Source organism: Crocodylus porosus, unplaced genomic scaffold (genome assembly GCF_001723895.1).
Source record: "Crocodylus porosus isolate Cpor-Errol unplaced genomic scaffold, CroPor_comp1, whole genome shotgun sequence".
NCBI lineage: Eukaryota > Metazoa > Chordata > Crocodylia > Crocodylidae > Crocodylus > Crocodylus porosus.
The window spans coordinates 26,792,321-26,806,910 of record NW_017728886.1 but is presented as its reverse complement, the minus strand read 5'-3'; the positions used below and the strand labels follow the sequence as shown (position 1 = coordinate 26,806,910).

At 40.5% G+C, this 14,590-nt stretch overlaps 1 protein-coding gene across 2 annotated transcripts in view; it reads right to left on the bottom strand.

The window, feature by feature from the left end:
- Positions 1-14,590, bottom strand: part of MAP3K8 (mitogen-activated protein kinase kinase kinase 8) — a 26,137-nt gene that overhangs the window by 5,142 nt on the left and 6,405 nt on the right. For both annotated transcript variants that reach the window (XM_019531349.1, XM_019531356.1), the window contains exons 2-5: positions 13,786-14,146; positions 9,899-10,063; positions 7,059-7,320; positions 3,715-3,821 (exon numbers count right to left, since the gene is read on the bottom strand). In XM_019531349.1, the coding sequence (XP_019386894.1) occupies positions 3,715-3,821; positions 7,059-7,320; positions 9,899-10,063; positions 13,786-14,121 (870 nt within the window). In that variant the 5' untranslated portion in view covers positions 14,122-14,146. The remainder of the gene's footprint in view (positions 1-3,714; positions 3,822-7,058; positions 7,321-9,898; positions 10,064-13,785; positions 14,147-14,590) is intronic.

Below are 14,590 nucleotides of genomic sequence, written 5' to 3'. Positions count from 1 at the left end.
GTGTGTGTGTGTGTGTGTGTGTGTGTGTGTGTGTGTGTGTGTGTGTGTGTGTGTGTGTGTGTGTGTGTGTCACACGTGGCAAAACTGGGAGGGGACAGGCAGCATGAGGACAGATTGGGCAAGAAGCAGAAAGCACAGCAACAGGTCAGGCAAGGAGAGAAAGCAGGATCAGGGAAAGGATTGGAGTGGCACTTTGGGAAAACAGGGGGTTTAATTTGCAGCGCAATCTGCTAAAAAGGTTGGCTGTCACTGGACTAAAGGGCTTGATGCTGGATCTCCCACATATTGGGTCTTCCCTGACCACTGGGCTATATGTTATTCTGATGTGAAGGGTCTCTCCCTCCATGTTTTGTGAGCAGAAATTCCATTCTTGTCGAAATGAGTACACCCATTTGTCAAAACAAAACAAGACACACAAACCCAAGATCTTTTGACAGGAGCCCAAATTCTCCAATGAAAAACAGCTCATCAGAACATTCCCTACCAGCGCTAATCATCACCCTTCCCGGGGAGATCAGCCTAGCAAGAATGTCACCGGCAGCTGTTCTATAATCAGCTGGACAGGATGCCCGAGGCACACCCTCATGTTGAAGTATGATGGCACTGCATGCACACAACTGCCCAGCCCATCGACACAGAGAGCTAAATTTGAACAGAACAATGCACAGACCACATGCTAAATTAGCAGGCCAGCATGTTTGTTTTGGGATTATATTTTTCCTTCATCCAGCTGCCTCTAAACAAACAAATTCAAATGCTTTTTCCTAGTTAAATCATCTGGCAACAAGAGTAACTCAACTGTCAAACACAGAAGTGGCACGTTACATAAAGAATCGTCACCACATAGTTTTACCACAAGTCATCATAGGATTAGGTATTTCTATGGGACTCATGCAGTTATTACAAAACACTGAAGATATTTTACAGTAAATAATTTGAATCACTTTTGCAATCAAGGCTCCAAATAAAGTTGCATACCCACAAAAGTGCCAAGAGAAATCTGGCTGCAATAGCCACTTGCCTCTGTATACTACTTTTGTTGGGGGTATATTGCTATATCTACCCCGCTTTAAAAGGGACAAGGTGATCAAACAAAAGGGGCCTTTCCAGTTTAGAAAATAAATTAGCATACCTCTCATTTCTATGCATTTAAAAACAACATTTAAGTGCAATAAGGAAAGAAAGTGACTGAATAAGTGTTTTTAGTTCTACTTTTATTTCTAAGAGTAGGAAAAAGCAGCTTTGGAGTAAGTAGGGCAACAAAATAGGCCCTGACTTGCACTCTGTGTGACCTCAAAATCATTTCAACATAGTTGTACAAAGCATAACGCAATACAGAATTCAGCCTAACATGCATAGTGGGTGGCTGAGTGTGCAGGCTCTCAGCATCTGATACATTTCAGTGGACAACTGTTTCTTCAGTAAGGCTTATACTTGGGGAAAACACTTTATCAAGCATGTTGGAAAGAACAATCCATGACTATGAAACTACAAACAGAAGTTATGCTGTCCCTATTAAGCACTTTCCTCAATTTCTGGGTCTACTTTAGATTTAAATTTTCTGTGAAATGCAGAACTCACACCACACACACTCATGCTACTTGGGTGTCCTTCAGATATTCTTGCTTAATTTGTACAGCATGGCAAAACACTATCCTCTGTCACAGAGCCATGATTCAGTATGGGCCATGTACAGCCTGTGCTCACACAGCAAAGAACTGAACAAGAAAGCCTAAATGACACACCTCTGCAACAGCCTGTACCCTCCTTCACAGCAGCTGGCATTAGACCTTGTCACATTCCAGACTCCAAACTCAACAGACCAGTGGCAGGATCCAGAATGGTAAATCCAAGTTCTAACTCACTGTAGCCATTATAGAGGAGCACTGTTTTGCATAACCAAAGGCAAAACTTTTCTAGAAAAGTGTCACCTCTTGAGGCTGCAGTTTGATGCAAAATGCAGGACACCCTCAGGTGGAGTATAAACACATCACTAAGCAGAGGAAACAGCAGTGCTCATTCATCTCAATGGCTTTCAGAGGGCATGGATGCACACCTGAGTAAACCATCTATTCCTGGCACACCCAAGCTTGTGAGCCATGAAGACATTACTGAGGTGACAAGGCAAGAGAATGGCAATGCAGCTTGAATTTTTCCTAATAGGAGTGAAAATCCAGAATTGTATTCCTACAAATGTTTACCCAACGCTCTGTCTGTTGCCTCTGCAGTCCTATCTCGCGATTCCCTCCCTGTCTCAGAAGGCTTCTGTGGATGCAGATGCTGAGGACTTTCAAATGGGGAAGAAAGATATGTGCCTATGAATTTAGGGATTGATGAATTCTTGCATAGCTTGCAAAGGTACAGGATTGCAGGCACCCACCTGGTTTCACTTTGTACAATCACTTAATGTTATAAAAGTAGTGCAATTTTCTCTCATCAACCTGACCCTGACTTACATAAACCTGGCCTGATCAAAGTAAGGCAAACTGTGCCATAACGTAAGTTGTTTTTTTTTTATGCCAAGCGAAGTTTTTTGTTTTTTTTTTAATGCAAAAAAACACATTTCTTCCTCCCTTGGAAATTCCCTTCAGAACTTCATGCCTTTCCCATCACATTGCTTCGTATTTGTTATTGTCACATTGGAAAGGCATTTCCTAAGTCGAATGCCAAAGGGATGGTTATTTTTAGCACAGGTTCAGTAATTAGTTTTAGTTCTGAACTCTTATGGCCGGAAAACCAAAAAATATATATATGTTCAAGCATCCTCCCAAAAACGTTTCATGGAACATCAGTTGGTTTTTTGAAATGTATTAGTCTAGCCTTGCTTTCAAGAAGTGGTTCACTCCCCTTAAAGGGTTATGAATACATCTCTGTTAAACACGTATTCATTCTGTGCTTGGAAAGACTATCAAAACAGCAAAATATTTCCTGTAACAGCTTCACTGGCAATGCAAAGCCAGCCCACATTTTCTTCAGATAATTCAGCCAAGTGCAGCTTCATGGTTGTTAATTCAGGCCCTGACCCTGGAAAACCTAAATATGTGCCAAGTGGATACACCAGTGCTTGTTACATGGAATCGTGGCCCAAAATCTAAGTTACATGGCCCTTATTATTTTAGTATCTAATCACCACAAACTGCAGCTCTCCTTACAAGGTGCAATCCTGATGACTAAAGAGCTAAATTATTCATAACTTTCTGTGCTTCAGGTTTAGAACTAAGTGGTGTGAATACAGTCGCACAGGAAGGCTATGGCAGAGCACAGAACTGAACTCTGACCTTCTGAGTCCCGGCCTCAAGCCCTACTCACACAACCATCCTTCATCCCTGCATACTTGTCTTCTAAATGTATTCTTAACAGTCTGCTAAGCATCAGGGGTAGAGATTTGCCCAGCTGGAAACCAACAGGAGTCCTGTAAGTGGCGGCATTAGTGGAACCAAAATTTTCACACTTGGTTCTGAATTTAACAGTGATTAGAAAAAACGATTGACCTGAAGACAAATTATGTTTGTAACATAATACCTAGTTCTCCAGTCACTGAAAGTTCAATTTGTAACAAACTCTCACTGTCACACAACTAAATGTTAAAATAACATTTTTAAAAAGCGCCCCCAAACCCTCATGGTTTCACCAAACAACCCTTCTTGAACATCTGGCTGCATTACAACATAAGTGGAGCAATGACAGGGCTTTCCTTGCACACATGATCATTACCTCTGTTCCTCGGAGGTCTTTGGGGTAGTAAATGTCTCCATTCATTTGAACGCTTAGACCAAAATCCACCAAAACAGCCTTAGTTGACATGAAAACGATGTTGCTGGCTAAAAGCAAAAAAACAAACGCACATTGGGTTCTTGTAAACTTGTGCCATTTATTTTGCAATCCAAGCATCTCACACAAAACTTAAGTGCAAAGACAGAGAACAACAGAAGTTCTAGCTCAGCATTTCCCAATTTTTTGCACAGCAGTGCTACTTCTGGTTAGCTTGTGACCCTTTTTCCAGGCTGAGCCCAGCTGCTCTAACAGAACTTCTGTGGAGTTTGCAAATATCACTCACAAGTGTTGTGAGCTGCAATTTGGGAACTGCAGCTTCTAAGTCTAAAGGCATATTCAACCTCTAACTTCATGTCACAGATTAAGAACACTATCAGATATTTAGCTTGCAATTTTAAACTGGATCTTACAGGTCAGATTGTCCACTTCCACAGTGAAACTGCAAAGCAAGAGGCTGAAAGTTTAGGCGGGTTGCTCCAAGGGCCTAAGGCTTCATGCAAGAATTCAGTAAGCTCAGTCCTGAAATCCCCTAAGGTCCTGCTATCCAGGAAGGGTGGGAGAAACACCTCTTCTGGATCCCAGGAATTTCAACCATGAACAAGTCTGAGCCATGAGGGAAGGCCAACTTGTGCTTAAGATTTCTCCCAGCTATGCAGCTGAACCAATAAGAGATATTACCTTAAAAAATAGAAATCCTCTCCTCTTGCATACAGTAGGATAAAAAGACATATGAGCAAGAGAGCCTGGGATTTTCAAAGCAGCCTAAGGAATTTGGGCCTGGTATTCCCATTGAATTTCTATGATTTTTTTTTTTTTTTTTTGGGGGGGGGGGGGGGGCGGCACATGGGGAGAGTTTTAGTCCAATCCCTAAAACTACTTTGCAAATCCCTACCGTAAGTTTAAACTGGGCCCTGCACTTCTTTCACAAAATGTACAGGTCTCACCTAATTTCTGCCCTTGTGGTTCATTCATCATACACCTAAGATTTTACTGCATTCTCTACAGTATAAATTAGCGGTTTTCAAACTGCGGCCCGCAGAGGGGTCTGCAGACTGTTTAAGGGGTCCACACAAGGTGACTTTGATTAATCGAAAGTATTGTGAATACGCACATTTACAATTCAAATAGGTCTGCACTTCAATTTTTAATTTTTTAGAGGTCCACGAATGAAAAAAAGTTGCAAGCTACTGGGGTAAGCTTTTGAGCAAGGTATTACATTTTTTTTTTACCATCTTCTCCAAAGGAACCTATATCCAGATCATTTTCTACTTTGCTATTCAACTTCTTTAAGGAGTTATGCCTAGTTCTCTCTCATCCATATCATCAGTAGGACACAAAATAATTAATACTATACCACAGGTACATTCTAAAAAAAGAGCTCCTTGGGCACATGTACACATGCTCACACCCTTGTCTACCTTTTAAATCAGAGTGCTGGTGACATGTTACAGTAATTGAACCCAAAATTCAAACATCAAATATTCTGTAGGATCACACCCTTATTTTACAGATATTCTTGCAAAATAATGAACATCAGCTTGTTGTAAGATAACATTTTTAGTTGCTCACAACTTTGTCTTTTGGGAATGAAGCTTTACATGTTTAATCTCAACCTGAAGGCTGCTTTTTGTTTGAGTGCACATGGAGAAAATATGAGCTAAGTTCTTGAATTTTGTTTTCAACTGTGGAGAAATATGTACAGTTAAAAAGGGGACTTTTCCCTTACCAATAAAATCAAGCCCTAACACCTACACCAGTCCTCCTACCAGCTAATAAAGAATGGACAGGTCATTTCTAACCATGCTGATTCAGGTGGTTTTCTGGTTATCAGTTTGCTCTCTGGTTTAACAGACTGGTTAAGTATAAAAATGCATTTATGTAGCTATGGGTTTGTGCAGAATGTGACACTGCTACAAACGCAAGTAACAACTTCCTTGGGTAAGTACCTCTAACTTCATATTCCAGAGAACAACTGATGTTTGAAATCTTAACTCAGTCACAGAATTTCCAATAACGCCTCACCAGGACACAGAGATAAGCACCAACAGGCAGATCCTAAACTCATTCAAGTGAGGAAGGAAGGAAGACTTAACAGGTTTGGATTGGACCACCTAAAGAATAGTTTTGTAATGTCACAGCCTCCTATCTTCTGAATAGCTCAAAGAGATGTAGCTAAAAACCAAGGCAGAGTCCCTCCTCCTCCTTTTGGCTCGGGGGAAGCTGTGCTCTATTGGAATGTTCTCTCTGGAGCCGGAAGTTGGAATTTGCTGGCTGAGAAACTGTAAGAAGGACTGAGTACAATACAAATGAGGTTTCAGCCTTCCCCACCAACACTACCTGGCAGAGAAAGAAACACTGTTCTACTCACTTTCCGTTGAAAGAAAAAAATACATATGCGTATTTCAATATAGTTAATGTATTTTGAGATTATATACATCAAGCCCATAGACCACTACCCTGCCAGGGCAAAAGAAGAGAGCCTGGCGCTACCTCCCTGCCTCCTAAAATGGAAAGGAGAATCCTGAATCACAAGCTCCCCTGATGTTATGTCAAGCCCCTTCTGACATGTGCTTGCTCTTCTAAAAAGCATGAAATATCAAGAGATTACAACAGTCAGACAAGACAGTCTCTCCCCCCTCCCCACAGCATTCACTCTTCCTGTGTCAGAGCCAAAAGCAGGTTCAACATCAGGAAGAAATTCTTTAACCAGATAAACAGAGAACATCAATGATACAAACTTACACAGCAGGCCCAAACCCTCTTTCTGTTTGGCTATGGGATACACAGCTCCTTTCAGGCATAGGTTTTTTTTTATCCCCATCCTTCCTCCATTGACATACCCTATCACCACAAGACAGTGCAATGTCTCACCACCGCATAGTCTCAAGGCCTGTGACAACCATCATCAAAATTGTTTGATCTACTTTATGCACTGACCTAACCCAGGAAAAGCAAGGAAGTTAAAAGCTGCTGGAAAATAACAAAGTTTACTAAACTTTTTCAAACTTGAGCTCAAGGTCCTTTTTGATTTTAATTAGGCCTTGGATTATCTTAAAGGGTCGAGAGGCTGAAACAATCATGTTTCAAGGCAACATAATAATTGAAATGCAGCACTAATTCAAGCACTCCCTCCACATCTCTCCCCCAACCCCCCAACAAGAAATGGGATGTGGAAGTGCTCAGCCCACCTCAAAATTATGTTATGAAGAAGAGACATTAAAACATTGGCGTATTCCCAGTGTAACGAGGACAAGAAGGTCCTTTGACGAATGGAGCACACATACGTTTTATATCATGATGTATGATTCCTTTGGAGTGAAGAAAGTCAAGTCCCTTCAGGATATGCTTTGTCACCCAAATGATCTCAAATTCTCTCATGCGCCCACAGCCCTCCAGCTTTTCCATGACAGATCCTCCTTCTCCTGCCTCCATAAAGAGATGGACAGTCTCATCCCACAGGATAGCACCATACAGCTCAGCAATGTTCTCATGACGGAACCGGGCCTGGATTTCAACATCTGACGGTTTGAACTGTTCCAGTGGGACCTGGAGCATTGAAACAAAACTTGAGTAGAACTACACAAAATAGCTAACTACTTAGTAAATAGTTTCTCTCTATGTTAACTGAAAACAAAAGGAAAAAAACCTATTAAACATGTTAAAATATTGTTGCCTTGACTTATTCCCCTTCTCTACTTTCAGTGCATCCTGTTTAAAAATAAAAAGGACACAGCTTTTAGAAGCATACCCGATTCCAGAAAATTAGCAAGAACTATTCCCATCAAAATCTAGCAATTTAGCAAGAACTATTCCCATCAAAATCTCATGATTATGCAACATTCTAGATAAACTTTCTGGTGAAAGAGATAAGAATCCCCATTTTCCCTTCAGCCATCTGAAGTTTTATTTATGCAGCGAGAATTGCCTATTGCTGACAGCATGAGTCTGAACAGGTGCAAAGTCCTTAGTTTAGCTACAAGGGTAACCATGGACAAATCGTGTTTAGTCTCTTCACTAACCTCTGTTAAATCCTGATAGATGCAAGAAAGCCACCATATATGCAATGGCAAATAAAGTCATTTTAAAAATGATTCCTCAGCAATTTGGTTTATTCTGGAGGTGGTGCTGACTGAAAAGGACCAAAATAATACACAGTTGCAATCTGGGGCTAGAGGGAAAAAAAGGCTAATGGCCATTCTTTTACATTTGCTCAATTCATGGCCACAAGTGAATTTTTTTATTATACTGAGCAGTGCTTTCCCAAAAGCAGTGCATAGCTGCAGTTTTAATTCAGAAACATAATTACTGAATGCTAGCTGTCCCAGCGTAAGAGGAAAAGGACAAGCCAGCCTTCTTCCCACCTCTGCCACGCTGTGGGCAGCAATGTCTGTTAAGCATGGCACCCATGTCTTTATCGGTATTATTTACTAATAGCTGTGCATGGAACATGGCTCCAACTGAGCTTTAAGTCAGCCTTAAGAGTTCATCGATAAAGTCAGAGTAGTATTTTGAAAGCCAATACTAAGAACTGTTTTATCCTAGAGAAGAGATTGAAACAAAACCTTGGACTCTGAAAAACTGCGTCTCTCCTTCCAATGCACGCAAAGCAAACAGAGATATTGCACATTTCATCTCAATTAGACCCTAAGTGAGGGCAGGAAGCAGATACAGTCCGACCTGGACAGGTTTGATAAATGGGCGGAATGAAATAGGATGCAATTCAACAAAGATAAATGTAAGGTACTCCACCTAGGAAGGAGGAATCCCCAGCACACCTACAGGTTGGGGGATGACATCCTCAGCAGCTCAGAGGCTGAGAGAGATCTTGGAGTCATAGCTGACTCCAAGATGAACATGAGCCAGCAGTGTAATGAGGCCATCAACAAAGCCAACTGCAGCTTGTCATGTATTAGCAGATGCATGACCAACAGATCAAGGGAGGTGTTACTCCCCCTCTATGCGGTATTGATCAGGCCGCAGTTGGAGTACTGTGTCCAGTTTTGGGCGCCGCACTTCAAGAGCAACACGGAGAATCTGGAGAGGGTTCAGAGGAGGGCCACTCACATGATTAGTGGCCTCTGTGAAAGACCCTACAAGGGGAGGTCGAGATATCTGGATCTCTTCAGCCTTCACAAGAGACATCTGAGGGGAGACAATGTAGCCTCCTATAAGTTTATCAAGGAAGGACAACTGGGAATTGGTGATGCGCTGTTTCCCAGAGCGCCTCAGGGAGGAACTAGGAATAATGGCTGCAAACTAGCGAAGAGTAGATATAGGTTAGGCGTTGGGAAGACATTTTTTTCAGTAAGGGTGGCCAATATCTGGAATGGGCTTCCAAGAGAGGTAGTACTGTCACCTAACTTAGCGGTCTTCATGAGGAGGCTTGATAGTCACCTGGCTGGGGTCATCTGACCTCAGTCCTCTTTCCTGCCAGGGGCAGGGGGTTGGACACAATGATCCACTGTGGTCCCTTCTGACTCTACAATCTATGAATCTAACGGAAGAACACATGCATGTGCTTCAAATAACAGTAAAGTCAAAGACACTTCAGACTGGCATTGTAGTGAGATCTTCATGTATAAGTTTTTCCCATTGAAGAGAGACTCAAGGTGATGCACGATCTTTATGCATAAGCTTTCTCCTGACCTGCCTTCAACATGAGTCTGCCCCTGACTTCAAGGAACTCAGTGGTTTACTATGCTGACAACAGCCAAGCTCAAAAGGCCTCTGAAGAATACTAATCAGGCAATAGGCTTGTACAGCATGGCAATTACACAAACTGCTGTACACATTCAGAATGCTGAAGGTTTCTCTCTCACAGCTAATCACTCCAGGATATTCCTCTCAAGAAAATGTACTTCTTCAAATCCCCCCCAAAAATGCAACTTCTTGCTAATACAGTCCAGTACAAAAAAGCCAAAACAAAACACTTGAAATAAATCATACATTAAGCATTCTTATAGAGAAGTATCAGTGGCAGGTGTAATTGTAGAATACTTTTTTCCTAAGCAACAATAATGCCTCAATTACCACTGCAATTAAATGTAGGTATGGTCTCATGATATATTATGTATGCCATATTTTACAATGTTTACTTGGAAGAAAAAACTCTGAACAAGCCTACCAGCTTGCATGCCATTCGCTTTTTCGTCTCTCTGTCTTGTGCCAAGTACACTTTCCCAAAAGCTCCACGAGGAACAAAATCAGAACCAATATTCCTATAGGTCAGCTTCCATGGAAACAAGAGCACATCTGATTCGATTTGATAACGCCCATTCTTTGGAGTGATCTAAGGTGGAGAAAAAGAATGTGTTACAGGAGAGCAGTTCAAGTTTTAGCCAATTCAATTCACACAGTGAAAGCATCATCACTTAAGTCTACTGAATTCAGAATTTCCTGACTAACACCTTTACAGACAGATTCCCCAGGATGTATGCTAGTCTGCATTTGGAACCTGCACGTGAGGCGTACTCATTTGTGGAGATATATTTAGCATTTCTCTCCGATGATTAATCTTTTCAAAGTGTAAGTTGCAATTAATTATCTGGTAACAACAACATGATTACTGAGACTAACAAGCACTGTGTAAATTAACTTCAACATTCTTTATTGGAATCTGCTAACCTGTTAGGCCACATAGCTGTTACTCAGGCCATTCTATACAAGGTGAGCAAGACTTTCAGCATTTCCTCACATCACGTGTAATGCTAGGGAATAAAGCCTTATCAATGAAGAAAAAAAAAAAAGTCTTCACACAGTTTATCCAAAGAAAGAGAGAGAGAGACGGCTGACCTTTGCTGTGTGTCCTCATATTGCTCAAATTAAGCCATGAAATTAAGTTTGCTTCATTTGATAAAGCTGTAGATATTATTGATAATATATGGACTGTCAATCTTACAATTAAAAAGCATATTCATTATAAATGTTAACTGAAAATATTGCTTTAAATAAATAATACTTCAGAAACCAATATCATGCCTACTGGTACAGAATGATATAATTTCATATAAATATCAAAACAGGTCAGTGCTATAGATTAGTTTCACCCCTCTGATATAGTCACATACAGCACATTATTGTTACTCAGTTCTTCAGCGGCACCCTACGTGCAACAGCATGTTGCAGAAAGCAGAATATTATTCTTAAAAGGTCATGTGTATAAACGCAAATCCGATTCAGCTATGCTTGAATGAACAGAAAATATGGTATTTTTGCAATCAGGAAAAGATTATTTTGACTGATAAAACTGACATTCATGAACAGCATTCACATATAACAGTGAGATTGCCTAAACAAAGGATTAACCTTGTTTCAAGTTCGTCAGAAAGATAAAACTTTGGGGTTTTTTGTAGGTCACAAGCAAACAAAGGGCAAATTGTTGTATTTTCTGTCACACTGAAGCACTGTGAACAATGAATTAACAGTTGATACAGGGAGAACAGGAATTTCATGTCCATCATCTCTGTTAATTCCATGCATCTCTAGAACAGAAGATAAAGGCTACAAGGTGTTTTTCTCAGTAAAACATTTCGTGTTTCCCAGAAATATGAAAGGCAGGTAGATCTTCAAGAAAGACTACTATGGCCTCTGCCAAAATGTAGTCATGAGTTTTCTCTAGTATCCCATTCTCTCCCTGTATTACAAGGTATCAGTAAGATGCCCCCCTCTTCCAAAGCTCCCAGATCCCACTTGGATACTACTGTCACAAACAAATTCAGGGGCCTCAAATATACAACTGTGTCTACCAATAATTTCAGTTTTGTTATATGCAATTAATGGGTTCTTAGAGACAATGAAAGTACTTTGATGCTAATCAAGAAGGTCAAAATTAGACCAAAAAAACAAGGTAAAAAAAAAAAGAGGTTTTAGTAAAAGAAACTAAGAAGAGAGTTTGGATTTTACCAGCTTGTAATTGGTAAAAATTCCTTCAAGCCTTCTCATTAAGGAGCAAATCTATCCTGACATAAGGCCTTGGCAGTCAAGTTATTTTCTAGCGCTCACTATAAGGATAAACTATCCCACCAACAACCGAATGGAACTATTCTGCTTCTACCACACTAGACCCGAAATTGGAACCATGCCTGGACCTTCCTTAAACCTCCTTTACTTTTTTATCCAGCAGAGAGACTGGTGGATCCATTCAGAAATTCTGATTGGCACTATCCTGATTCCACTCACTTGCCCAATTGACTGTCTACACCCACACAGAGCTGGTTAATGCATATACTTTTCTGCACACAAGGCAGTCACAACTATGCAGCACAATATTTATGCTAAGCAGAACCACCATTCAAAATTAGCAAGACCCTATTTTGAGGTGTCACAAAAAGTATCACAACATTTACAAAACTCAGTATTAACAGCCAAGGCTATTTCAGTATTGTATCCGTTACTAATACCCAGTAAACAGGGAAAAAAATATTATATTATATTGATCAGAGCCAGGCAAGTATTTAGATTAAAATTTTCTCCTCCTCTCTAGCCTAAATTCAGAGAGGAAAATAATTAGCCAGGGTTAAGTAAACAATGATCTACATATTTAAGAGCTTAGAATTACTTATTTTCCATTCATGTTTTGAACTCAAAGCTATTATTATTTATTTTTGGCTTTCTTTAATTTGATGGTTGCATGAGAGATGGAAGGCAACAGTACCAGCAAATTAGAGGAGCAGAGCTCTGACTCATGAGAATAAAATCTTCGTAGCCCATGACAACAGGTTAAGCATTTGGAGTTTCACTAGCTCTTGGTTTAGTACTTCCACTGACTCTCAATGGGCTTTCCTTTTAAGTCTCACATTACATCATCGTGGGATTGCCCCAAGAGCCATCACTAACAGATGGAAGTTCACACTGGTCTGTATAAGGGATGGGCTCAAAATGCATATATTCTCTGAAATCAGAAGGTTCAGTGCCAAGGACAAGACATGAGATACAATGCATAGCAATGACACTAAGGGCACAGACAGAAGTCACATTTGTCAAGCAACTGACTCCCTGAAAGCACTCACATGCACAGCTCCAGCGTGCTTTTAAAGTGGCCAATCACATGACAAAATAACCCTCATCTAATAGGGATGAAATTTATGTTCCCTAGTGTTAATCTGTCACGCAATCAGGGCTGGGCTGATGTAGCCTAGCCCCACCCCTGGGGCTGCCTGCAGGAAGGGAGGCTGGGGTTTGCTTGGCCTGAACTGGAGGATCAAGGCAGGCAGACTGAAGACCCTGCCACACCCCCACCTCCAGCTCAGGTCAGGCAAACCCCAACCCACAGCTGCAGGCAGGCTTAGTTGTCCCCCTACCCCCAACTCAACAGGTGAACATCTGTTGGGTCGCAAGCAAGGGAAGGGGGGGGTGCTCTGACTCACGGTGCTTTATGTAAGTCACCAAGAGTTAGGCCATGGGTCTGCATATCTGTCAGCACCCTAAATGATCAAACATTCTCCCCTAAATATATCTGGCAGATCTTCCTGACTTCAGACTAACAAGGCTAACTACCTCTCTCATACATGTATCTATGCAGGATGTTTAAAATTCTAAAGTATCATTTCCTCTTGTGTAAGTGGCAGTTTCTACAAATCAATATCAGCAGGTATGAAGCAAAGTGGAAAGAGACAAGATTTTGTAGAATGCAAACAACATTGTGGCTACATTGTGCCTCTCAACAAGAGACAGCTGTGCTGTGGGTAGCAGAGAATACTCAAATACTGAAATATATGGCATTGCTAAACATCCCATGGTATCAGTTTTCACAGCTGGTAAATAGGAACTGTGAGCATCAGAACAACTGCCTCTGCGATTTTGACTTTTTGGAGGCAGAATGATCCTTTTGTCAAACTTCTGAATGGAATAATCCTACCAATTGCTTTTCTCCTAATAATTCTGCTTTAAAGCTGTTATCGTTTAATGTTATTTCACTGCTGGCTGCAAAATATATAGACTTGTTTCACTTTCAAGTAATGAAATTCTGAATTTTCTTATTTCCTTTTAATAAAAAAGTCTAAAAACCCATACCGTATGTAACAGGATTCCAGATTCTTGCCGCCTGTGTCCTTTAAATTGCTTTGCAGTGTTTGACACCTGATTTGAAAAAGCAAGCAAGTCTTCCACAGTCCCATATCTGACATTTGACAGCAAAGAAACTTCTCTTTTACAGAACAATAAGGATTCTGCACATTCCTCATTTTCATTTGTTTCTTGGCACATGGTGATTAGACTGTCATCATAAACAGCCAGGTCTCCATTTGGATAAAGGTTTTCCATAATGTCTATCACTTCAGACATATTTAAGTGTGCTAGCAGCAAGTCAATCTCCTCTTTATTGTCACTGTCAGTGCTCATATACTCCATTACTGTCTGTTTTTCTAAACGTCACCTGTAAATAGAAAACAAAAAGTAAACATTAAAATGCTTAACTTCCACACAGATAGTTTGGGGTTAAACACAGCATTAAAAAACAATGATGAGGAATATATATTATCCCGGTTGATTTTAAACTAAAATATTTTTCCCTCATGCATATGGCAAGTATATTCGCATGCAAGTGTTAGTACACTGACAAAATAAGCATCAATATTATAATCTGTTTTTCTTTTGGTAGTGATTTACAGCATGACAACAAAGTGTCACATCTCTTTCCCCTATTAAAGAACACACTGACCAATACCATCTCAAACATACAACAATCAAGAATTATTAGCTGCAACTGGGAGAAATGAAATGTACATTTTAAAGTACAAGAGTAAACAGTAAGAGGTGCATCATCACCAGTGCCTACAACATTTCAGTCAACAACAGAAATGTAGGGTTTATGATACAT